The following is a 24,661-nucleotide window of genomic DNA, read 5'->3' on the forward strand; positions in this document are numbered from 1 at the left end:
TATTTTTCATTTATTCTTTGTTTATATTTATTTATCCTGTAATCCGAAGCAATCTTATCTTATAAGATTCAACCGATCTTTGGATCAGTCAACTGATTTAATGGTAAAGACAATAAATGTTGAAGTTATCCTAGTTACAAAAAAAATACTCTTACGCTTCGTGCTTCGGCTTTAGACAACTGAACCTGTTCCAAGATTTTTTCCCACTTGTTGACAGCCAGTGTCAAGTTCTAAGAAAGTCTAATGTGGGTGCTGAAATCAATTAGAATCAACACATCGCCCTTATTTGTTTGAGTTCTAACAATTTTCTCATGAGATCGGGTTGCCTGATTTTGGCTATTGTTTTAAGTGGCATTATGACCTGAATTTGTGGACAAAATTAAATTAATTTCAATTATTTTTTATTTCTATAGTGCTTTTAAAAATGGACATCGTCACAAAACAACTAGGCGGGAGGAAAAGAGGAAGGCCAAAGAGGAGGTTTATGGATATGGTGAGGGAAGACTTTCAGGTGGTAATTTTTAAAGAGGCAGATGTAGAGGACAGGGTGGTATGGAGATGGACGATCCACTGCGGCGACCTCTAGTAGGAAAAGCCGAAAGAAGAAGAAGAAGGAAGTAACTATGTTTCCAGCAGACAAGGTGACAGTGGAGACAACTCCCCGCTGCCTTTGTGTCTTCACCTCGGAGGAAATATAGATGATGATGAATGAGACTTTGAAATAACAAATACTCCACAGTGAAATGTAAACAGAGGATTGAAGCTCTATCTGGTCTCCCAAGGATTTAGCTAAACTTATTTTTCTACCCTCATCATTTCAAGACTGGACTGGCAGGTCTGCCTCTAAAAGACATTCCTTAACAGCACTTATCCCACCCCACACTGTACAACGTTCTCTCCAATCCTCAACCACTGCTTAACATCTCTCAGGGTACAACAAAGACATGCTTCTAGACTTTTCTCCATTCTAGACACAAAAAAACGTGGAATAATCTTCCACTTCAATATCAATACAGCTGAGTTTCTAGCAGTCTTCAAACGATGTCTAAACACTTACCTCTTGAAATTGTTATTTAATTTGTACTTCTTAAAAAAATTTTGCTTTTTAAATGTAATTGCGTTTCATTTTTTGCCCAGCTATCATTGTACAAAAATATAATTTAATTAACAACAATATTGCAGAGTTCTTTCACCATTTAGAAATTTTATTAATTAAAGGTCAGGGAGTAAATATTGGGTTTAGGGTGATCAGTTAAACATTTGCTCATAAATGACTGTCACTGAACAGCAGCCTGGTAAATAAAGCAGAACGATGGGAAAAGATGGTGATGACAACTCTTTTGTGTGCAGTCATCATGACGACGTCAAAATGCTAAATCTGTGCCCATTGGCGAAATGCCTGAAATCCTCTATGATCACCTAAACACTGCAGGAATGCCGCATAGTGCAATGACTTTTGTACTGGAGAAAAATCAAAATCATGATTCTGAAGTGTGTTTGAAATGCAACTCATTCAGCATTGTAAAGGTTTGGTGTAAAATGCAGCCAGATGTTACAGGTGAGATACGGTGTCCTGGAAGTGCAAAAAAAACATTAACAAACCAAAACAGCAACAGCAAATCAGAATTGATGATACCAAAGCAAACAGGAAGCAGGACAACACATCCAGCAACATTAAAACTGAAAAAAGAAAGAATAAAGACTATTTAGTGTTGTAGTTTAATGTCACTGTCTATATCTTCATCTGTCTATGTCTATAGATCTGTTTAGCGCAAAGTGGGTGTGGCTTACTGGAGTTGTAAATGAGCCCACGGTGGGAGTATATACTTCAGTTGAGAAGCCAATAAGATAGGATCCAGGGAATAGTGAACGTTAAAGATTCACACCTAGGGGGCAATTTAGGCTAGGTCTTCACTAATCTGTTAAACAAATACATTTTAAAATGTCGTTTTCATCTAAAAATGTCCACAATTTCATTTCCCAAAAGTTGCTCAACCACACTGAATTAATTGAGAATGTATTTCCACTTGTTTTGCATTTGCTGTCCTAGTTCCGGTTTGTTGATATGGGTTTTTTTTGCACATATATATGTTTTGCCACCAAAAGTCTCATCAGTATATGGTTTTACTCAAGCTCAATCACTAGTTTTCCCTCATCATCGCTGCTGCTGGACCTCTCCTCCTCCTCTTTCTCCTCCATGTATCCATGTGTCGCATTATTCTCAGTAGGATTACTCTGTATATCGGATATGCATGTTGGATTTGGGTGTATGCACGAGCTGTTGGTCTGGTTTGAACATGATTGACGTGTGTACATTGGTGTGGTTTTAATTATCTGACAGTGTTTTGTGGTGCAAGGCATCGTCACGCAGTGATCCTCCAACATGCCGATTTGCAGTCTTCCATCTGTTTCAAGCTCTGGTGCAGGCCTTTGAACTTGCGAGCTTGTCGAATGAGTCAATCGCAGTGCAGAGTTTTTGGTTTGAGTCTCTTTTTGTACCTCCTTTTGAATGGCATTGACCAAAAGGGGATGAGCCAAGAGATGCCTTACATCACCTGGTGCTTTGGATGACGACGGAAAGCTGTCATGATGTCCGAGAGAAACATGCTCTTTCACTATTGTAGGAGTTTGTTCAGTTTGTTGTGGAGGCCCATTAGCACCGGTACTGCTTACTCCAACATGATCTTTGTTCCTGAGACACTTGCTTTCATGTGAAGGGTTGGTTATTCCACAGATTGTCGATGTAGCGCTGATGGAAACATGCTCAGGAGATGCTGGCGGATCATTAGTCATGGAAAATGTGAAAAGGTCCAGATGTGGTTTCACTGCTGTGTGTTGGCTTTCAGTGCACTTCCCCTCCTGTTTAAAACACAGATATGTGTAAAGACAAAAGACACACTGAAATCCCAAAATGTGATATAAATGATTTCATAGAGTAAATAATCTACACAGTGTCAGACCCGTAACACACCCGCCTCCAATTTACACTTTAAAACACCCACAAACTTGGCAAGTGTTAGGAAGCTTTAAAGTAAATTACATTTCCAGCTTCTAGCAACTACTGGACTTACTAGTTATACTGTAGAAATAACCAAAGCTCTAGCCAGTTAGCTAGCATTATATAACTGTTTATAATATTGTGAATTTTCAGTAAATAGATTCTATTAAATCTAGGGGCCAAGTTTGCAGACTAGCTCTAGCTAACACAAGGCTAATAATTCTCTTGAGGTGTTTGCTAGCAAGTGCTAGTCTTCCCTTTCTAGGATGGTAGGTAAAACTGATATATATATATATATATATATATATATATATATATTAAATAGTAATAGAATATTCTACTCAAATAAAATTACTGTTACTTAAATTAAATGTTACTTAATTACAAGTAAATTTACCAGTCTAAAAATTATAATTATGAAATTATAAAAATAAAATGAACTGAGTTTTTTTGGGGAAGTGATGGCTCCAGCGGTTAAGGCGCTGGGTTGCCGATCGGAAGGTCTGGGGTTTAAGCCCCGGTATCGCCAAGCTGCCACTCTTGGGCCCTTAAACAAGGCCCTTAACCCTCTATGCTCCAGGGGTCCCGTACGAGGGAAATATCAAGGTCCGTGACGTCGGGCCGCCTTCCCGTGGGCTCACCACCTGCAGGAGGGACCGTAAGGGACGGTGCTGTGTGGATTGGGCAGCAGTCGAAGGCGGGGGCCTGCTTAGACTGCTGCCCCCGCGACCCGAATTACGGATAAGCGGGAGAAAATGAATGAATGAATGAATGAATGAATGATTGAATGAATGAGTTTCTTTTTTAACAGTGGTGGGGATTCTAGTGTTGTTCAAGAGAGACAAGGGGATAAATCTCAAACTAGTTGTGTTTATTAAAGGAACACCTTTACAAATTAAAGTGCAACAATAAAACAATTATAAAAAAAAAAAAACACTAAAGTAATTCACTTGAGTCTAATATGAGTTATGCACTTTTGCAGCAAAAAAATAAATCTCCTGTCATAATGTAATTTATGATATTGAGCAAAATCACAAATGCTGAATCAGAATTTAGAGAGCGAGTGCACGCATTTAACAACGCATTTGTTCTCCACCCATCACTCCACTCCACCCATGTAATAATTACATTTAAATAATCTGACCGAGTCGAAGAATATATTAGTGTAAGTTAAGTAACATTCTTTCCAAGACCTCGTCTTTCTTTTGACTCACCTCTTTTTTGTTTTCAATGGATTCTTCCTCCTTTTGCGTCCACATGCTCTTCGTGTCCCATGTCCCCACCCATTCTGCTTTATCTCCACCTTCTCCGCTCTTAGATTCCAGGGGCATCCATGGCTGTCTTGCTGTACCTGCCTCCCATTGGAGCTTTAAGCTTTGAAGAGAACAGCTCACAAGAGGCCCTAAAGGGAAGAATTGTTTAATTCCAGTTGATTCAAATCTCTGAAAAAAAGCCTTCCACAGCTTGCAGGGTTCTGCCGCCAAAGCTTGGCCTCGACTCACCTTGCAGATTCCCTGAGGTGTCAATGACTAATCTCTAAAGTTTAAATTCGCAAACCTTAATACTTTCACTTAGTTAAAACCAAGACATGTTGAGGTGTAAGTATCTTGTTTTTAACACCTTCTTCACCAAAGAGCAATATGTAATACACCGCTAGAGCAGACGGGTTACTGGAGTTCGAAAAAAAAAAATGCATAAGCTGCTGAGATAAATACATACATATAACAAATTCAATTATTGAATTAATATCATGTGGTCCATAAGGAATAAAAAACAACATGGTTGTTCGATATGACAAAACACCGGAAGTGTTTCATAGCCCTTTATCCCACAGCACATATTTCGGGTTTTCATATATTTTTATTAATTATACAATAAAGTGCTTATGAATCATTCATCATTACATTTAGATTCAATAAATTAGAAGCATAATCTAAACAAGTCTGTGCATAAGCGATAATCCCCAGAACCCCTAATTTGTTATTTGACTTCCAAGATGACCTTTCTGGCCAATCAGATTCCAGGATTCATCACCACAGATATGGAAATAATTGTCCTCCCAGATCAGCGCATGATTGTTTTGGCTGAACTCTTGCACGTGCCTCTGTGCTCTAAGTGGAGGCCCGGGACATGTCGGTCATTTGTAATGGAGACAGGCAGATAAATCCCTCCCAACCCTAAGGCCGGTGTATAGAGACCTCCATGCTGGACCTTCTGTCCACTCCTTGATAATATCTAATCCGTCAAACTCACTTAAAGGAGGCTGGTGCTGGTCTTCATTGATTTAAAGTAACATGAACTGAAAAAAGACTGATCAGCATGAAGAATGCTTTAACCTATCAGGCTTATCAGGGGGGGGGGGGGGTAGAGGTTTTGTTTATTCTGAGCCCTTCTGATCATCCTTTGACCCTTCTTATTTTTGGTGCTGTGACTAATTCATGTGGCCTTTGACCCATGGAAAGGGAATCTCCTTGGAACTGCTACAAGGCAAGTCGACGCTGTTAGGACTTAAAAGAATGATTTTTTTTTTTTTTTAATATGATTCTGATATTGAACGACTGTGAATGATCAGGAAGGGTTCAGTTAAGAAACGCATCAAGGTAAGAGATTATAAAGGAAGAAAGAATTATTCAAATTATACTTTTATTACATTATTCTCTTTCTCTCTCTCTCTCTCTCTCTCTCTCTCTCTCTCTCTATATATATATATATATATATATATATATATATATATATATATATATATATATATATATATATATTCAGATATTAACTAAAAAATATATATATATATTTTCTATAATATTAACTCTTACAACGTTTCAAATCAGAGGTTTACATCAATGTATTCATTTTTAATATTTTATCAGCTTTATTACCTGTAAAAAGAAAAAGAATGGTTTCCACTACAAATACCATGAGATGCTAACTCACAAGGTTACACCATTACAAATTCTAATCAACTCATAATTCAAATCCACAACTTGTGTTGTACTGACTTACATTTACATTTACGGCATTTGGCAAAGGCCCTTATCCACAGCAACTTACATTTATTTTATTTATACAACTGAGCAACTACGGGGATAAAGGCGTTGCTCAGGGCCCTAGGAATGGCAGCTTGGTGTGTGGCTGGGATTTGAACACACAACCTTCTGACCCAAAGCTTAAACCACAGCTACCCTACCATGTGGCAGATGCTGTGCATAATAACATTATTAATACGTTTTTTTAAATAAGAATTATTTTTTTTATATATAACAAATAAAAGAATTTGATCATGTATTTCCTGAAGCTCTATATGAGAAGTCTGTAAGTTTCCAGCATTGGATAACTGGTGAGCTGGTGAGCCAGTGACCATATATATAGCTGCTGTAATCTAAGTGGAAACAGGAACTAATTTATTTCTTGGACATTCCCCAACTGTGTACGGGTAAAAAGTATAAAATAACAAATAAATGCGCAGAAACCTCGTGCAAAAATGACAGCACACAACTAATTATTTCATTCCTCACAGTTTTACAAAAAATCTAATGAATAAAATTGGTGTATTTTGCTAACTGTTGTTGATTCTTGGAATTCAATAGTAATGATCATGATGATGATAATAATAATAATAATAATAATAATAATAATAATAATAATAATAATAATAATAAAGTAATAATAATAATAATAATAAAGTAATAATATAATAATAATAATAATAATAATAATAATAATAATAATAAATTAATAATAATAATAATAATAATAAAGTAATAATAATATAATAATAATAATAATAATAATAATAAAGTAATAATAATAATAATAATAATATAATAATAATAATAATAATGATAATAATAATAATAAAGTAATAATAATAATAATAATAATAATAAAGTAATAATATAATGATAATAATAATAATGATAATAATAAAGTAATAATAATATAATAATAATAATAATAATGATAATAATAATAAAGTAATAATAATAATAATAATAATAATAATAATAATAATATAATGATAATATTAATATAATGATAATATTAATAATAATAATAAAGTAATAATAATAGTAAAGTAATAATATAATAATAATAATAATAATAATAAAGTAATAATAATAATAATAATAATAATAATATAATGATAATATTAATATAATGATAATATTAATAATAATAATAAAGTAATAATAATAGTAAAGTAATAATATAATAATAATAATAATAATAATAATAATAAAGTAATAATAATATAATAATAATAATAATAATGATAATAATAATAAAGTAATAATAATAATAATAATAATAATAATAATAATAATAATAAAGTAATAATATAATGATAATATTAATAATAATAATAAAGTAATAATAATAATAAAGTAATAATATAATAATAATAATAATAATAATAATAATAATAATAATAATAATAATAAACATTGCAAGGTCAAAAATGTTCTCTATAATTGTGTACGTGGGAGAGCATCATTTGAAATTATTGTCAGTTGTCTCCATCTTGTGGAGATACTGTATGCAGCTAAATTTAAGTTAGTCTGTATAAAGGTTCATGCTATCACTTCATGAGCTTGGTGAGGCTGAGATTTGAAGTCATGACTTTCTGATCAAAAGCTTTAACCACTAAGCTACCAGCTCCATTTGAATTAGGAGACCCAAACCTGATACCTTCATGACAATAAGAACCAAAACCAGGTCCATGAAGATATGCTTTACATGGTTTGGAGTGAAAGATCTACTGCCAAAGAGCTCTAACCTCAACCCTATTGAACACCTTCGGATAATTGTGAACACTGCCTGCACCCAGGCCTCTTCACATCATCTACACCAGTACCTGACTTTACTAGAACTCTTGTATCTTAATGAGCAAAAATCTTCATAAAATCTAGTGAAACATATTCCCAGAAGAGTGGAGGTCATACAGGCATCTATCATTTATAATTATTTTAAATGAGATATGGTTTGTTGCATCTAAATGAGTTGCATAAAATACATTTCTCAGAGATTAAATTATTTAACAATGTAGTAAACCTCATTAAATGTATGGAACTCACCTTTGAATGGATCCTGACTGTGAAGCATTTCACCAGGATCCAGTGAACATTTTACATTGTCCTCTTTAAGACAGTTGGATACTGACCCACTGGACTCAAATTGAGTACTGGTCACATGAGCAGTCCTAGATGAGGTTGCCTTGATTTCTTCAGTTTCTGACCAGGGTAAATGTCCGGATTTATGTTTATCATGATTCGACCTGTCTCCAGATTTGTCCAAAGGCTTTTGTGGACGTCCTCTACATGCTAGCAGCATTCTCCTTAAACTGCTTACTCTTGCTGTACCGGAGGAGGAGACTGAAGACAGACATGATTTGGATTGGATCGGTTCATCTTTGTTTAAAGATAAAATGGGGGTCATGGAGGACGCTACAGAAATGAATGATGTGTTTGCAGATGGAGGGTTTGGGTTTCTTTCAGATATTTCTGGAAAAGTTGCAGGTTTCACTTTCACAGCTTTGCCCTCAGAGGATGCCCCTGCATTGTTGGTAGACGTCACAATTGTATGAATTGTTCTTGATCTGCCTGTAGGGTCTTGATTTTGCTGACTGCCGCAAATTATGGATGTGGAATAGTTTCTCAAAATCTGATCATGCACAGAAGACTTATTTACTTCTGTCTGAATTTTTGCATCGAAATTGTCGGCTGAAAGTTTGTTCAGGTTCTTGGTAGGCTGTTGTTTAAGATATGATCTAGAACTACTAGCAAAGCCTGCAGTCCCCAGGTCTTCTGGCCCTGTACTGTTCTCAGGTGTTGAACTTACCAATTTGCACTGTTGTCCCAATGCCATGCTATCCAGAAAAGGTGGAACATTCTGCTCGGACTTGGATGGTGACCTCGAAATAACCCCTTTAGTGTCAGAGCTTGTACTCTTTACCTTGTCTTCTGTAACTGTTGATCCAAGCGACATGAGGGTTATGTCGGGGATGTTGCTGAGCACACCCCTGTTTGAATTGCCATGTTCAGCAGCTAGCGTTGTTCCTGTGATGCTAGAGCACTGTTTATGTATTCCCTGTGAAGCGCCTGTTTGGATTGTTGGAGCCCCAGAAGTTTCTTTGCTAAGAAGACAATGATTTACAGTACTTTTATAGTTCTGTGTTTCAATATGCGGCTCAATTAGTGCAAGCTGCTCATCTGAAATAAGTTGCATGACTATCTGGAGGTCTGCTGTTTGCATGTAAAAAGTGTCCTGAGATCCCTGGATCTCTGTGCTGCTTAGCCCCAAAGGGATGTCATTTGTAGAGCTAGGAAGTACAGGTGCAGGAGTAACTCCAGGCTTTGAGATCATGATAGGTGTGACAGGATTGTCCTGTACAGATGCCACATTTCCAACATAGACATGACTATTTTTCGATAGAGATGAAGAACTAATTGGTGAGATTGAGCAATGAGTTGTGCTAACTGTGACATTTTGCTTGGTGAATGTTAACGGAGATGCTAATGAGACCGATTTTGTAGAGGTTGATGTGTAGGCATTAGTATCCTGACAGCTGTGCACGGTAGACGTTGTGGTCATGGCCTTTGTTATGGCTGTAATACACAAACTGTTTTGTTCCTGTCCAGTGGCCATAGCTGATTGGTTTTGGGTTGCAGATGGTGAAGTTGGTGTAGGTTGCTGATTCAGACTTACATTCTGTCTGGGTGAAGATCGATTCAGCGAAGAAACTTTGGCAAGACAAGGATCTGACATGCCATCTGTCAAAACAGGAATCTTTAGCTGATACTTGGGAAGAAAGCTTGTCTTGGCTTCAGAAACCGAAGAGATGCAAGAGGAGACAGAAGGAGACGCAGATGTCCCAGTCATGTTGGCCGCAAAAAGCGGAGAACTGTGTCTCTTGAAAAGGAGTTGTCTGTGATTTGTGGAGGAAGACAGATTGGTGAAACTGCCTTGCCTATTAAGACTTGACCCACTGTCCCCCTGCAGTGAAGTAAGGCTTGACTTTAGGGGCACATCAGTGCTTTGAAGTGGTAATGATTGACATGGGTTGGTGTTTATTTGTCGACTGGCACAATGCTGCACCCTTAGGGCTTCTGTATTTTCCACACGAGCTGACAGATGTTCATCTGTCTTTTGTTTTTTCCTCTCTGAAGGTATCGGAGTTGAAAGTTGTTGTGCCTCTGGTGCCTTACCTTTTTCTTCGGTGCATTTTTTTGCGTTCATTACAGTCCCCAAGTCTGATCTTAAAATATTAGTTTGCTTGGACATTGATTGTTTCATTGGTGTGTTTTGTACAAGTACTAAAGAGGACTGAAGACTGGATGTCTGTGCTGTGAGGACATTAGGAACAGGAGACAAACTCAGATCAGAGCAGGAAGTATAGCTCACAGATATAGATGCAGATGAATTGCTATCTTTCTGTTGGCTTATTTGAATCCCCCGGCTATCAGTTTGCTCAGGGCTAAGCGTGGACTTTTTATTCTTCAATACAGAGTCTTTCTCAATGCTGTAGAGCTTCTTGAATGTACCTCCTCCATACATGTACCATTTATTGTAGGCAAACTTTTGCGCTTTCTTCCGTCGACATCTTTTGACAGCCTCCGATGCCATGTCAGTGCAGTCTCCATCAGAGCTGAGGCTACTAAGGCTGCCTCTATCCAACGGAGATCCTTCTGCCGCAGATAAACCATCCACCGCCACTTGTCTGACCAGTGAACGATGGCTTGGCGCGTGTTGATCAACCGATTTAAATGGATGGATGTGTCCTGCACTACACCTCCTGCTCAATGGAACATTATCTGCAGGATTAGGTGAAACTGTGCTGTCACTGTTTGGAACACCTACACTAAATGGTAAAGAACTGCTTCGGGTTAATGGTGCATGTTCCAAGCTGGTCGAATGTTGTGTAGGCATAGAGCTGTAAAAGGCCCTACCGTTTCTGTCTTGCTTCTGACAAACTTGATGTTTGCTGCTCCTCATTTCAAAATGGAACGAGTCTTTGTAAGTGTACCGCATGGGAAGATCGATGCTGCCTTGCTTAGACAGAACTGTCTTCCTCGGCCGCACGTTCACCAGGTCTTTGTCGTCTATTACCACACTGTTCTTAGAAATCAGCTTCAAGATATGTTCCTCAAGCTTTTGTTTCTCCTTAAGTGACACTTTGCCTTTGATGTCATCAGAGCCCACATTTGAGAGCTTCTCCGAGGTTTCAGGTATGTCCAGTTCCCTGGTGGGATTGTGCTCATTAATGCCAGGACTGGCAGTTAAGTGCTGTTCACTGCTTTCACTGAAGCCTGAGTCCGTGCTATCATGACTTTGTGACTTTGGAAAGAGCGCCTCCTGCCTCTGAAGAGGAGTGCGATTTGGAATCGGTGGAGCACGTCCATCTCCATTGGAGCTCTTTGCCTGGATGGGTGCAGCATCCGGTGAAAATTGAGGTCCCCTCTGGGTATGCGAAATGACTTGTTGCCCATGTGCTGGTGATGCAATAACTCCAATCACTGCAGCTTTGCATAAAGCCCAATCTGTCTCGGAGCCTGTCTTGACTTCTGAACTACCAGTGCTCATTGGCGCAGTTGGAAGAACACTATCCTTTCTGTTTGTGTCTCCTGTATCTTCATTTTGTAATTCCAGTGAGGGGCTAGAGCAATTCTCCCTTGAGCTTTCAGTGCTCTCCTGGCTGCTAAAGGATCCCTTACCAGATTCGCTGGACAGACGAGCATGGGCCTGGGTGCGCTTGTGTTTGTAAAGGTTGCTCTGTGTCTTGAAGGAGATGCCGCAGGTGGAACAAGGATATGGCCTCTCACCGGTGTGGCAGCGCAAATGCTTTTCCAGCACACTGGGTTTTAGGCAGTCCCTTCCACAATGTGGGCACACGTGCTTCCCTGCAGACTTTGGTCTGGATGAAGATGCTGAAGGTTCAACCCTCTGCTGCTGAAGTCCTGCCCCACTGGCTACTTTCAGAGTCAGAAAGGGCAGAGCCTGGTTGGCATACATCATCGGCAGGGACAGAGATATGACCGCTGCATCCTGCATCGCTGCTGGCTGGGCCTGAGGGTAGGATGGCATGCTGGACACTGGTTGTATGTACATGGCCGGGAGTGAGGCCTGAACATGCACCTCTTTCTCTTGCTGTACAGAGACCAAATGCTGAGACTCAGAGGCTCGCACAAAGCCTTGCTTGCCAGTTGCCATGGTAACAGCACCCTCGTAATGTTCAGAAACCAAGCCTGCTAATTACCTGCAAAAAGGAAACAGTTTTCATTAGGCCCCCCAAGTCCAACGGTTTAAATTATCCCCCCCCCTTATGAATAGGATTACAATTATTGAGAATGCATTTCCCAAAAGAATAACAGGCATGCTGCAAAGCATCAGTGCAGAGAAAAGATAATGTTTATCATGAAAGAACAGTTTTGTAATGATCCTGCAACATGATAAATCAGTCTTTTTTTTTTTTTTATTTACAGAGTACGTGGGGTAGCTCAACGTAGTAAATAGATTTATAGCTTGACATGAAGTAAAATGTCAAAATATTAAAGATGGAATTAAAATAAAAAAAATTCACAAAACTTAGATTTTACCTCATTTCAAAAAGCAAGGATCCTGAGAAGAACAGCAAAAAGAGCAACACTAGAAGAACCACACATTTGCAGTAAAACCATCTCGGCTATTTGCATACTGCAAAAACGTAAATAATGAGATGTAATCTGAGACTGTACACAATTTGGTAAAGTTATGACTCATCCTGAGCCTTTACGAATAGAGCTAGGCTGAATAATGTGTCCTGGAATGTGCAAAGTTTTTTCAACATAAATGTTTGTTTTTTTCTTTTCTATGTTTTTTTCTTTAATCATAAGACTGTGTTTAATTAAGCAGGTAGGAAACCTAAATTGAATTGATGGCTGTTTAAAAGTAAATTGGCTCATAAAATATTTGAAATGTTTATTTTTTCCAGTGAAATAATTTCACTATTAATTCAGTATAGCATTTCACAATAACTAGTATAGTAAAGTACCAAATAAGTACCATAAGTCTAATAATATTTTAATACAAATTTAAAACATCCTATTATTTAACAAAAAACATCTAAATGATGATACAGGGACAATAGAGATGGTTTGTTAACATTTATGGTGTTTTTGAGGTTTTTATGAACACTCATGGGAACTTTCAGGACTTTCCAGTTTCTTGATAACATGACAAACGACAAGTGTTTCTGCTCGTATAATTTGTACGTAAGAGAACTACAAGAGAAAGGCTGCTAAAGGAACGAGTACTATTGGTTGAACTGTTTTATCGAATAACATATGAACTAACTTGCTTTGCTAATGTTCCACAGCATTGAAAGTAAAAGTATCTTGGTAGCTCAGTGGTTAAGGCTCTGAATTACTGATCTGATGGTTGGGGGCCACTCTTGGGCCCTGGAGCAAGGCCCCTTAACCCTCAGTGTTCCAGCTGTACCATGGCTGACCCTGTGCTCTGACCCCCAGCTTCCTAACATCGCTGAGATTTGTGAAGAAAGAATTTCACTGTGCTGTAAAGTACATGTGACAAGTAAAAAGCATCTTTCTTTTATAAAAGTAAAAACATCTCTCACACTAGTTAGAATTGTAGCTTTAAAAAAGTTGCTGGGTATCACAGAAATAAAAACATTTCAGGCATTTCAGAATGATGCGCTGTGCTGCTTTACACTTTTTTCTTTCCAACAGCATGTGCTCAAGTGTTTTGTTTATTCCTTACGTAAGTGTTTAAACCCTCAGTAGTATTGCTTTACCTGATCTGTTTGTGCACGCACCATGACCACCCACCCAACACACACACACACACACACACACACACACACACACACACACACACACAAACACACACATTTACATACACACAATACCATGTGAGTATTACTGCTAAACTAACAATGAACCACCACCCAAATAATATCAATGATAGGGGATCAATGATCACTAAAAAATTCTTTTGTTTACAACCCTTCCAGGACTTTTTTTTTTATTTCCAGTAGGTGTCTACTTTCTTGTTTTTGGCCCTTCTATATATCACAAACTCATTGAACTCATTTAGGTCTTACTTCCTCTCTTTGCAGCTTTGGTGTTGACTCTTATTGCTTGTCTCAAAGTGTTTTTTTTTTTCTTTTGCTGAACTAGAAAAATGTCACAGGTTTAAAAAATAAATAAATCAAAACACTCAAGATAGGAACTTTTTTTGTCATGTTATTAATATTTTGAATGGATTGTTTCCTTAAGTTAAACGGCCGATGGATAAACGGCATCGGTTGCGCTTAAAATATCTGTCGAGCCACGCTGCACTGCTTGATTTGGTTCGTTCGCCGTTTGGAGATCGAGCCACAATCTGAGCATTCTCTCTCAGATAACAAGGAGTCTTTTCACATATCATTTTTTCTTAGTTTGAATACTATCTGTTTACCATCAAACCACCACACGTGTGAAGGACTTTCGTAATCATCAGATTGGGGAAAAAAAGAAAAAAGAATGCTACTCAAGATAAGAGGTAAGTAAGAGCAAGGTGAAGCCACTTACCAAAAGTTTTGTGAAAAGCTACTCCAGCTTTCATCCGTGCACCGAGGGGGAAATCCGTTAGCTGACCTCAGAGCATGTAATTGCGAGCAGAACATGCCACCCTCTCCCCCTGAGGCCCTGTTCCTCTTTTGTCTCAGTCGTTTGTTGCAGTGATGGAGGAAATACAGGACGTCATTCATGCAAATGTGAGTAGATGATGGAGACACCACAAAGTGATGCACACAGAGACAAAGAGAAAGAGAGATCGAGAAAGATCATGGAAAAGAGACAGAGAAGTAAGAATGACTGATGAGGATGAGGATGGAGTGATGGCCATCGAAAAAATAAACAGTACATGCATGGAGAGAATACAGAACCGAAAGTGGCTGTGAAATCCACGTTAGAAAAGAGGAAGTGAGCTGACATGCAGACTTACCTCGAACTGAACAAACCTCCACACACACATTCACACACACACACACACACACACACACACACACACACACTCTCGCTCTCAGATTCATTGGCAGTCGCACTCAGCACTGTTAGTCAGAACCTGACTTCTGGCTCTGGTTCTCTCTCTCAGTCACTCACATGCACACATACACACACCCACACATTCATACACACACACTCACACACTCATACACATAGGAAAGAGAGGAGGACTGGAGCTAGCCATGTGTGGATGTAGAACATGCGCGGGTGTATTTTTCTCTTCTTTCTGTCCGTTTTTTTTCCTTCTTCATTTTTTTTAAACAAGTGTTTGGCATCTAAATTCATCGTTTGTTTTTTCTTTTTACAAAGTCGAAGACACGCACCATCTGTGACCATGGACAAACTGTTGATTGTCTGTGAAATATGTAATCGCTTATAACAACTCTATAAAATGTGTATAAAATAGTGTTTTTTTTTTTAAAACTTTGTCCAGAAACAATTGCCATAGCATTTAATTTGGTGAGAACATATAAACATATCGAGGTACAAAATTCTAGGAATAGACCAGCACATTTCACAATTCTGATCAATTTTATACTGAAAGAAATGATGCCCCTAGGACACACCATTTGACTGCTACATTCCATCTACTGGCATCTTGAAAGTTCCTGCATCATATTTAAAACACTGATACTTTCCTACAAAGCACAATTTGAACCAGCCTTTATGAGGATATCAGGGAGGTGTTTAGCTCAGTCTTTAAGATGTTGTACTTTTTAACAGAAGGTCATGAGTTCAAATCCCACCACCACTTAGCTGCCACTGTTGAGCCCTTGAGCAAGGCCCTCAACCCTCAACTGCTCGGTTATATAAACAAATAAATATAAATCGCTCTTCATAAATGGAAATCGCGCTCCAATTCCAAAAGTTGGGCCACTGTGTAAAATGTATATAAAAAACGGAATGCAATGATTTGCAAATCTCATAAACCTGTACTTTATTCACAATAGAACAGAAATATGTCAAATGTTTAAACTGAGGAAATGTACAATTTTAGGTTGAATTTGATGGCAACACTTGGGACAGGGCAACAAAAAGTAAGTACGGTCAGTAAGATGATTGGGCATAAATACTATATCTTATAGAGGCAGAGTCTCTCAGAAGTAAAGATGGGCAGAGCTTGTGTGTGTCCACAAATTGTGGATCAATTTCAGAATAATGTTGCAAAACAGTTGACTATTTCATCATTTACTGAATATAATATAATCAAAAGCTCTGTACACGAGGGACAAGGTAACCAAATATTATTTATTTCTTTTTGGAAACCATGGATAATACGTCCTCTGGACTAAAGAGGAGTGGGATCATCTGGCTTGTTTTTCAGTGCTCAGTTCAAAAAGCTGCATCTCTAATGGTATATACAGGTTTTAGAGCAACAAATGCTTCAATCCAGAAAACATCTTTTTCAGGCAAGGCATTGCATATTTGAGCATGACAATGCTGACTGCATACTCTCCACAATTAAACAAGAAAATACAATTAAATGTTTGAACTAAGAATATATAGCATATCGGTCATTCTGAATCTGATGGCTGCAACAGGTATCAAAATAGTTGTGACAGGGCCATGTTCACCTCTGTGTAGCATCACATCTTCTGTCTGTGAACTGAGGAGACCAGTTGCTGAAGCTTTGGGAGAGGAATGTTGTCCTATATGTGTCTGATACAGGATTCTGGCTGCTCACTAGTTGTGGGTGTCCTTTGTTGTATTTTTCGTTTCATGATGCACAAAAAGTTTTCAATTGATCAAAGATTGCAATTGGTCTAGATTGCAGGAATATTTATTTATGACATGTACAATTCATTGCATTCTTTTTTAATTTACATTTTACACAGTGTCCCAACTTGGAATTGGGATTGTAAGCATCAGTAGTATGAAATCAAATAAAATGCTTCAGCAGCCTTCTTTCCACCTCTGAACAGTTGAGTCTCTATTTGAATCTGATCTAATTTGAAATCATGTCTAAAAACCTAACTTCTCTAAGAGTTCCTAAATTAGTACTTGTTCATTTAAAAAGAAAATTGCTTACTAATTATTTTATCTTCCAACAGAATTTTAGACTGATGGCCTTTTTGGTTTGTGTCCTACTAAACCAGTATCAGAATGTACTTATTGATGGAGACATTAATATGGTGTCTTCAGTATAATATATTGTGAAAGAAAACACTTCAGTAGAGTGGCTTCCTGTAAGGACTTCCCTAAAACGCATCATAAGGAAAGTCTTTAAGATTGAAACTCAGCTTTCTCAGTCAAATTGCCAAACTGCTTTTTCTTATTTATTGAGAAAAAATAAATCTGACATCAGCTGTCAGCTGTTTATGTAGCTGTTATTGCATAAGTGATAACAGGAACCAACATGTTTTGGCAATGTTTTGCAACATTACACACAATGCCAATTGGAAATGGCTAAGACTTCATTTTTTAGGATATCAGTAGTATAAGATATCCCTATAAAAGCACATTGGATAGTTTTTTTTGTTTTCTTTAGACATGGCAATTCTTTCGTAAGAAGAGCGAGAAATAAAAAAACATTCATGTTTCATCCTGACTGATTGGCAGTATGACTGGATCCTTCTTGTTTATCCAACGTTGTTTGGCTTCAGTTTAGTGATACCATGTTGAAAACAACAAACTTCGCCATCTGCAGAGCCACAATTTCACTCCAGAAAGTATGTTTTGCTGTCACAAGTCATACAATTCCCGACAAATATTCAGCGTCATTAGTTAATAGCTGTGAATATTATAGCATTTATTCATCACATATACATTACAGCACAGTAAAATTCTTTCTTCGCATTTCCCAGCTTGCACGGAAGCTGTGGTCAGAGCGCAGGGTCAGCCATGACACGAGGCCCAAGAGTGGCAGCTAGCTTGTTGGACTGTCCATGATCTATGAAAAGAGCTAAATTGCTATTCAGCAGCTAACTGTAACTGTTAGCGGGTAACAATTGCCTGCTACTGTTAACATAGCATAACTAGCTTGATGGTTGGAAAGTTTCCTATATTGTTATGCTAAGAGTCAAGCATTTAACATCACTGTAAGGAAGTGGCTGTTTAAGTAAAACATGTCTAGATCCTTAGCCTCCGTTTGTCGTTGGGAATCCTGGAAGCGACACTTTTTCTGATTTCTTTTTCAATTCTAGAAATTTTATAATTTTACGATCTTACCATGATTAAGTTACAAATGTATTTTTGAAAAATACACAAAATGCTTAAAACTGTAAATACTGTATATAATTCATATTCAAATACGTTTGTCATGTTTCAAACTCATTACAAATTACGACAAAGATATTCGCTATTATTTTTTTTCTTGTCCAGCTACAAATAAATAAATCAGTTATTCACAATTAATTGTGTCCTGTGCCCTTTACTAGTCTATAAAACAACTAATTTACTTTCATATTAAAGCAGGATTCAGGCATTAATGAGTACATTGTATGGGAGTGACATGCTGGAGCACCAAGATTTGGTCAAATTCTCACTTCACATGCTCTCAGAGACTATTTCTGTATCATTCTGTAAAAAAAAGGACGTCTATCATCTGTTCTGAACTCACTGCTCTCTCTAACAGACAGTTATAAATGTACAGGGTTATAAATGACTCAGGTTATTATTCAGATTTATGGAGCTCATGTTCCTTGTCATTGCTCATGTTCTTGCAGATATATTCACCCCCACAGTTACCTCATGAGCTATTTCTTGATCACAGAATTATACACGATGGTAGTAGGAGTGTCATATTTTTATAACACATTCCCAAATCTTCCAAGAACAAAAGGAAGGTTACTGGTTTAATTCAGAAAAAAGAAGAAAACAGGCCAACATGGCCCCAAGTGTGAATCAGTGTGTGAGTGTGTGTACATGCTGTCCCTGAGATAGACTGGTAACTCATCCATGGTGTACAAAAGGGGTGATTTCATATTCCACATTCCTATAGCTATTTATTTATTTGTTGTACATTATTTACATGCATTATATAGATACAAGTATTGGGGTTAATGAGCTGGAGAAGCTTTAGGTATCTTCTGAGTGTATCTTCTTTGCTATTAGCGATAGGATGCTCTAGTACTTGGAAGCTTAAAAACTTTGAGGATGGTTTTGGCCTGTAATATCACCAGTCTACTACAATGGCTTAGGACCACAGGTGGCATGAACAGTTCTGCATTTAAGCACCAATTATTGCATACCTCAACAATGGATCTGTAATGAATGAACATTTTGTGCCAGCCAGATGAGGATGAGGTTCCCTTTTAAGTCTGGTTCCTCTCCACTTTAACCATGCAAAGCTGCTTTGAGACCATTACCATTGTAAAATGCGCTATACAAATAAAAATGAATTAAATTGAATGGTATTCTTCACTTCAACAGCAGTAACCCAAACCTGTTCCAACATGACGATGCCCTTGGAAGTGAAAGATCACCTGTTATTAAGCCGTGGCCTCAACCCTATTGGGATGAACACCTTTGGAAAGAATGTGAACACTGACTGTACCACAGGCCTCCTCACCTCACCTACTTCAGAATCTGACTTTACATACAGCCATGTGGCTGGATGAAATCTCCACAAACACACTTTAAAATCTAGTGGAACATCTATTAAGCCTTATATTTAGGAGAAGGGGTAGTTCAGTGGTTAAAATGTTGCACTTCTGATCAGAGGATCGTAATCCCATGACCACTAACCTGCCACTGCTGGGCTTCTGAGCAAGGCCCTTAACCCTTGACTGGTCACTTGTATGAATGAGATAATTGTAAGTCGCCCTGGATAAGGGCATCTTTTAAATGCTGTAAATGTAAATTTAGGCATTAGCTTTATCCCATTTCGATACCAAGTGAACTGGTAATGTGAGTACAAGTCATCTCTGTGTGATACAATTCCAGGCCTAGACTTCTCGTCTCCAAGGCAACACCAGAGTAGTCCTCTGAAGAGATGAGGGTTTGTGTTGGCATGGTAACAGCAAACCGGGCTTGGTACACACCAGCTCTACTTTTTTTGGCATCGGATAGAATTCAAGAGTCAGCCACAATGACCCTGATACGAGTGTGCCACATTCACAAAGCAAATTACTGCCCTTCTATTGAATGTAATTTGCCTAACCTGGCTGCTTTGTGTGCGTACGGAGCCTCGGGTGAGGGCGGCTTTGTGTGCAGGAAGTGAGAAACTCACAGAGAGTGTGTGGGCGGGTGTTTGCTGCGATTGCCGAGTGTGGAGCCTCGCATCAAAACATCTTTTTTTTCTTTTTTGCTACAGTCTTGACAAAATGCTCCACAAATCTTACGTGTGAGACTCTGAGAACAATTACACTGTAAATAAGAGCGACAACAACAACAACAACAACAACAACAACATGTGAACAAAACATCAATAAAAGAAAATGGTTAGTCATCAAAATTGGAATGGTTCTCCAACAATCTTAAAGAGTTCCCAAAGGTGTTAAGTGCTTAGCTGCTTTTACTTCACTCTCATGTCCAACCAATCCTAAACCATCTGATGCAGCACTCTAACCCTCTCCTTCTTGGACAAATTGCTTTAAAATAACCTAAAGGTGTGTTTGGGTTTATTGACCTGTTAGAAACCAAAACTCTGTCCCTCTAAGTGCTAACCACATGTGATGACATGACACTGCAAAATGCTGTGGTGGCCATGAAAGTTAAATCACCAACAGTGTCACCAGCAATGCACCCCCATAACATCACACCTCCTCCTCCACGTCTTACAGTAGGAACCACAAATTCAGAAACCATCTGTTCAGCCTGATCTAACAGACCATAGGTCAATTTTCCACTGATTTATTGTTTGCCAAAGCAAAGTCTCTTCTGCTTGTTCTTCTTTTGAAGTAATGGCTTCTTTGCTGCAATTTAACCATGAAGGCCTGACTTACACAGTCTTCTCTGAACAGTGGATGTTGAAATAAGTCTGCAATATGAACTCCAAGAAGTATTTATATAATTCGGCGACTTCTAAGGCTGGTAATTCTAATACACGTATCCAGAGGTAGCTTTTTGTCTTCTTTTTTGGGGGGATGGTCCTCATGAGAGTCTGTTTCATTATACCGCTTGAGGGTTTTGAAGACTGCACTTGGTGATACATTTAATGTTCTTGAGATGTTTCAGATTGACTAACGTTCATTTCTTAAAGTAATGATTGTATGTCTCTTCTCTTTTTCTTTTTTCTTTTCTCTTTTTCTTTCCACATGCTTTTATTTTGATGTTTAAAATAAATGTATGTAATTTTTTTATAATACTGGTATTTTTGCCCAGTTCTTGACATAGGATTAAGGGAGGTAATAGCTTGGTGGTTACAACGTTGAACTTCTCATCAGAAGGTTGTGAGTTCAAATCCCAGCACCACCAATCTGCCACTGCTAGGCCCTTAAGCAAGCCCCCTAACGCTCAAATGTTCAGTTGTATAAGATAATTGTAAGTTGCTCTGAATGATGCAGAAAATATATGATTTATTTATTTTCACAAATGATTCTTTACACATGATTTTTTTCGGTACATGAAGTTCTGTTTATGACATTATTCACATGAGCTCACAAGTTAAGATGGAAATATATTTAGAAGGAAGGTGCACACAGGTGGATTATGTTCTATGTAGGAGATGCAACCTGAAGGAGACTGTAAGGTGTTGGTGGGGGACAGTGTAGCTAGACAGCATCAGATGGTGGTCTGTAGGATGGTTTTGGAGGTGAAGAAGAAGAGGAGGAGAGTGAGGACTGAAAGAAGAATAAGATGGTGGAAACTGAAGGAGGAAGAGTGTAGTGTGATATTCAGGGAAGAGGTCAGACAGGGGCTCAGTGGTGGTGAAGAGGAGCTGGATGATTGGGAAACTACTGCAGGAGTGATAAGGGAGACAGCTGGGAAGGTACTTGGTGTGACATCTGGAAATAGAAAGGAAGAGATGCAGAGGAGTTTTTAACCAGGTTATTTAACAGGATTTTGGAAGGTGAGAGGATGCCTGAGGAATGGAGAAGGAATGCAATCTTTTAAAATAAGGGAGATGTGCAGACCTGCAGTAACTACAGGGGAATACAGTTTATCAGTCACACCATGAAGTTATGGGAAAGAGTAGGGGAAGCCAGGCTGAGAGAAGAGGTGACCATCTGTGAGCAACAGTATGGTTACATGCCGAGGAAGAGCACCACAGACGCATTATTTCCTTTGAGAATGTTGACGAAGAAGTATAGAGAAGGTCAGAAGGAGTTGCATTGTGTGTTTGTGGATTTAAAGAATGCATACGACAGGGTGGAGAGAGGAGTTGTGGTATTGTATGAGGAAGTCTGGTGTGTCAGAGAAGTATGTGAGGGTGGTGCAGGACATGTATGAGGACAGTGTGACAACAGTGAAGTGTGCAGTAGGAACGACAGTATGGTTCAAGGTGGAGGTTGGACCGCATCTAGGATCGACTCTGAGCCCTTTCCTGTTTGCAGTGGTGATGGACAGGTTGACGGTCGAGGTCAGACAGGAGTCTATGATGTTTGCAGGTGATATTGTAATTTGTGGCGAGAGTAGGAAGCAGGTTGAGAAGAGCCTGGAGGTGGAGGTACGCTTGGGAGAAGGGGAATGAAAGTCAGTAGGAGAAAGACAGAGTACATGTGTGTAAATGAGAGGGAAGGCAGTAAGGTGGTGCGGTTGCAGGAAGAAGAGGTGGAGAAGGTGGAGGAGTTCAGGTACCTGGAGTCAACAGTGCAAAGTAATGTAGAGTGTGTTAGAGAGGTGAAGAAAAGAGTGCAGGCAGGGTGGAGTGGGTGGAGAAGAGTGATAACAGGAGTGATTTGTGATAGAAGAGTATCTGTGAGAGTGAAAGGGAAATAGTTTATAGGTCTGTGGTGAGACCTGAGATGTTGTATGGATTAGAGACAGTGGCATTGGGTAAAAGACAGGAGGTGAAGCTGGAGGTAGCAGAGCTAAAGATGTTGAGGTTTTCTTTGGGAGTGACGACGATGGACAGGATTAGAAATTAGTTTATTAGAGGGACAGCGCATGTAGGACGTTTTGGAGACATGGTGAGGGAGGCAAGATTTAGATGATTTGGACATGTGCATAGGAGGGACATGGGATATATCAGTAGGAGAATTCTGAGAATGGAGCCACCAGGAGAGAGGAAAAGTGGAAGACCAAGAAGGAGGTTTATGGATGTGGGAGAGAAGACATGCAGGTAGTTTGTTTGGAAGAGGTAGATGTAGAGGACAGGGGGGTATAGAGACGGATGATCCACTGTGACAACCCCGAATGGGATAAGCTGAAAGAAGAAAAAGAAGAAGATTATTATTATTATTATTATTATTATTATTATTATTATTATTATTATAATTAATATTATTATTATTATTATTATTATTATTATTATTATTATTATTATTATTATATTATGCGTGCTAACAAATTGCATTACAACACTGCCCTCTTGTGGTATGTCGCAATTGCTGCCAGTTACAGTCCTTTAAAATCGTTATTCTTATATCTAATATAGTCATTTTAAAAATGTGTTGTATCTATTATTATTATTACAGTATTATATTATTATTATTATTATTATTATTATTATTATTATTATTATTATTATTATTATTGTATACTTATACATTGCATTACAACACTGCCCCTTGTGGTATGCCGTAATTACTGTCACTAACAGTTTTCATGTTGTGCTTCATGGGTTTTTTTTTTGTTTGTTTCATTGTTTTTTAATATTTATTTATCATTTTAACTATTGTTACTGTTGTTGTTATTATTAAAATTATTATTATTAATAATATAGGCATTATTAATAATGTTGTTGTTGTTATTATTATTTTATTATTATTATTATTTATTATATTATTATTGTATGCGTGATAACAAACTGTATTACAACAATACCTATTTGTGGTATGCAGTTACTGTCACTAACAGTCCATGGTTGTTTGTTTCATTATTTATTATTATTTATTATTGTTTATGTTAAATTAAATATCCTTATTATTAATATAGCCACGATTATTATTATTATTATTATTATTATTATTATTATTATTATTATTATTATTATTATTATTATACCCCTGACATCAAACTGTATTTAGGCACTGCCCCCTTGTGGTTTGCCGCAAATACTGTCATTAACAATCCTTCATGTTTTTTTTATTTTTTATTCATTTGTTTTTACAAAAAAAATATTTTATGATACATATTAATTTGTATGCACCGCCCAGATAAAAAGCTTTGTCAGAGAAAACATATTATTACTATTAAGATTTATATATTTTATTCAATATGCTGCAGTTATTTTTTATAAGATTAAAAATAAATAAATAAATCCTTTTAAAAAATACTTTAAATTTATCCACAATATTTGTGATTTGTTCGTCCTTTATTTTTCCAAATCATGAAATGAAAATATTTCGTTTTGCGGAATTTTGAACGTCGCACACTACTCGTACTAAATGGTTAGTGTCGGCCAAGATGGCGGACTCGCCCTTGCTTCCTTACATACTATCCAGTACGCGTAGTACGCAGTTTCGAACGTCGCGTATTTGTGGGGGGGCGCTCTGACGTGGCCGCTTCTGATTGGTTCAACCAACGCGGGCGATTATTTATTTTTTTTTGTATTTTTCTAGGCCACGCCCAGGCGTCA

General features: G+C 37.8%; 1 protein-coding gene across 3 annotated transcripts; it reads right to left on the reverse strand.

Annotated features, from left to right (window-relative positions):
* Positions 1-2,016: 2,016 nt before the first annotated feature.
* Positions 2,017-15,231, reverse strand: znf831 (zinc finger protein 831). 3 transcript variants are annotated; one of them, XM_083534894.1, is made up of 5 exons: positions 14,563-15,189; positions 12,592-12,688; positions 8,074-12,251; positions 4,213-4,400; positions 2,017-2,859 (listed from the first exon to the last, which is right to left on the reverse strand). In XM_083534894.1, the coding sequence occupies exons 3-5, from the start codon at positions 12,203-12,205 to the stop codon at positions 2,125-2,127; spliced, it is 5,055 nt and encodes a 1,684-aa protein (XP_083391020.1). In that variant the 5' UTR covers positions 12,206-12,251; positions 12,592-12,688; positions 14,563-15,189; the 3' UTR covers positions 2,017-2,124. The 3 variants fall into 3 exon arrangements, with proteins under 3 accessions (XP_083391020.1, XP_083391019.1, XP_083391021.1); XM_083534893.1 differs by lacking the exon at positions 12,592-12,688 and having other exon boundaries at positions 14,563-15,231; XM_083534895.1 differs by lacking the exon at positions 12,592-12,688 and having other exon boundaries at positions 2,611-2,856; positions 4,209-4,400; positions 14,563-15,231.
* Positions 15,232-24,661: the final 9,430 nt, after the last annotated feature.

The sequence above is a fragment of the Silurus aristotelis genome (assembly GCF_946808225.1).
Source record: "Silurus aristotelis genome assembly, chromosome: 29".
NCBI lineage: Eukaryota > Metazoa > Chordata > Actinopteri > Siluriformes > Siluridae > Silurus > Silurus aristotelis.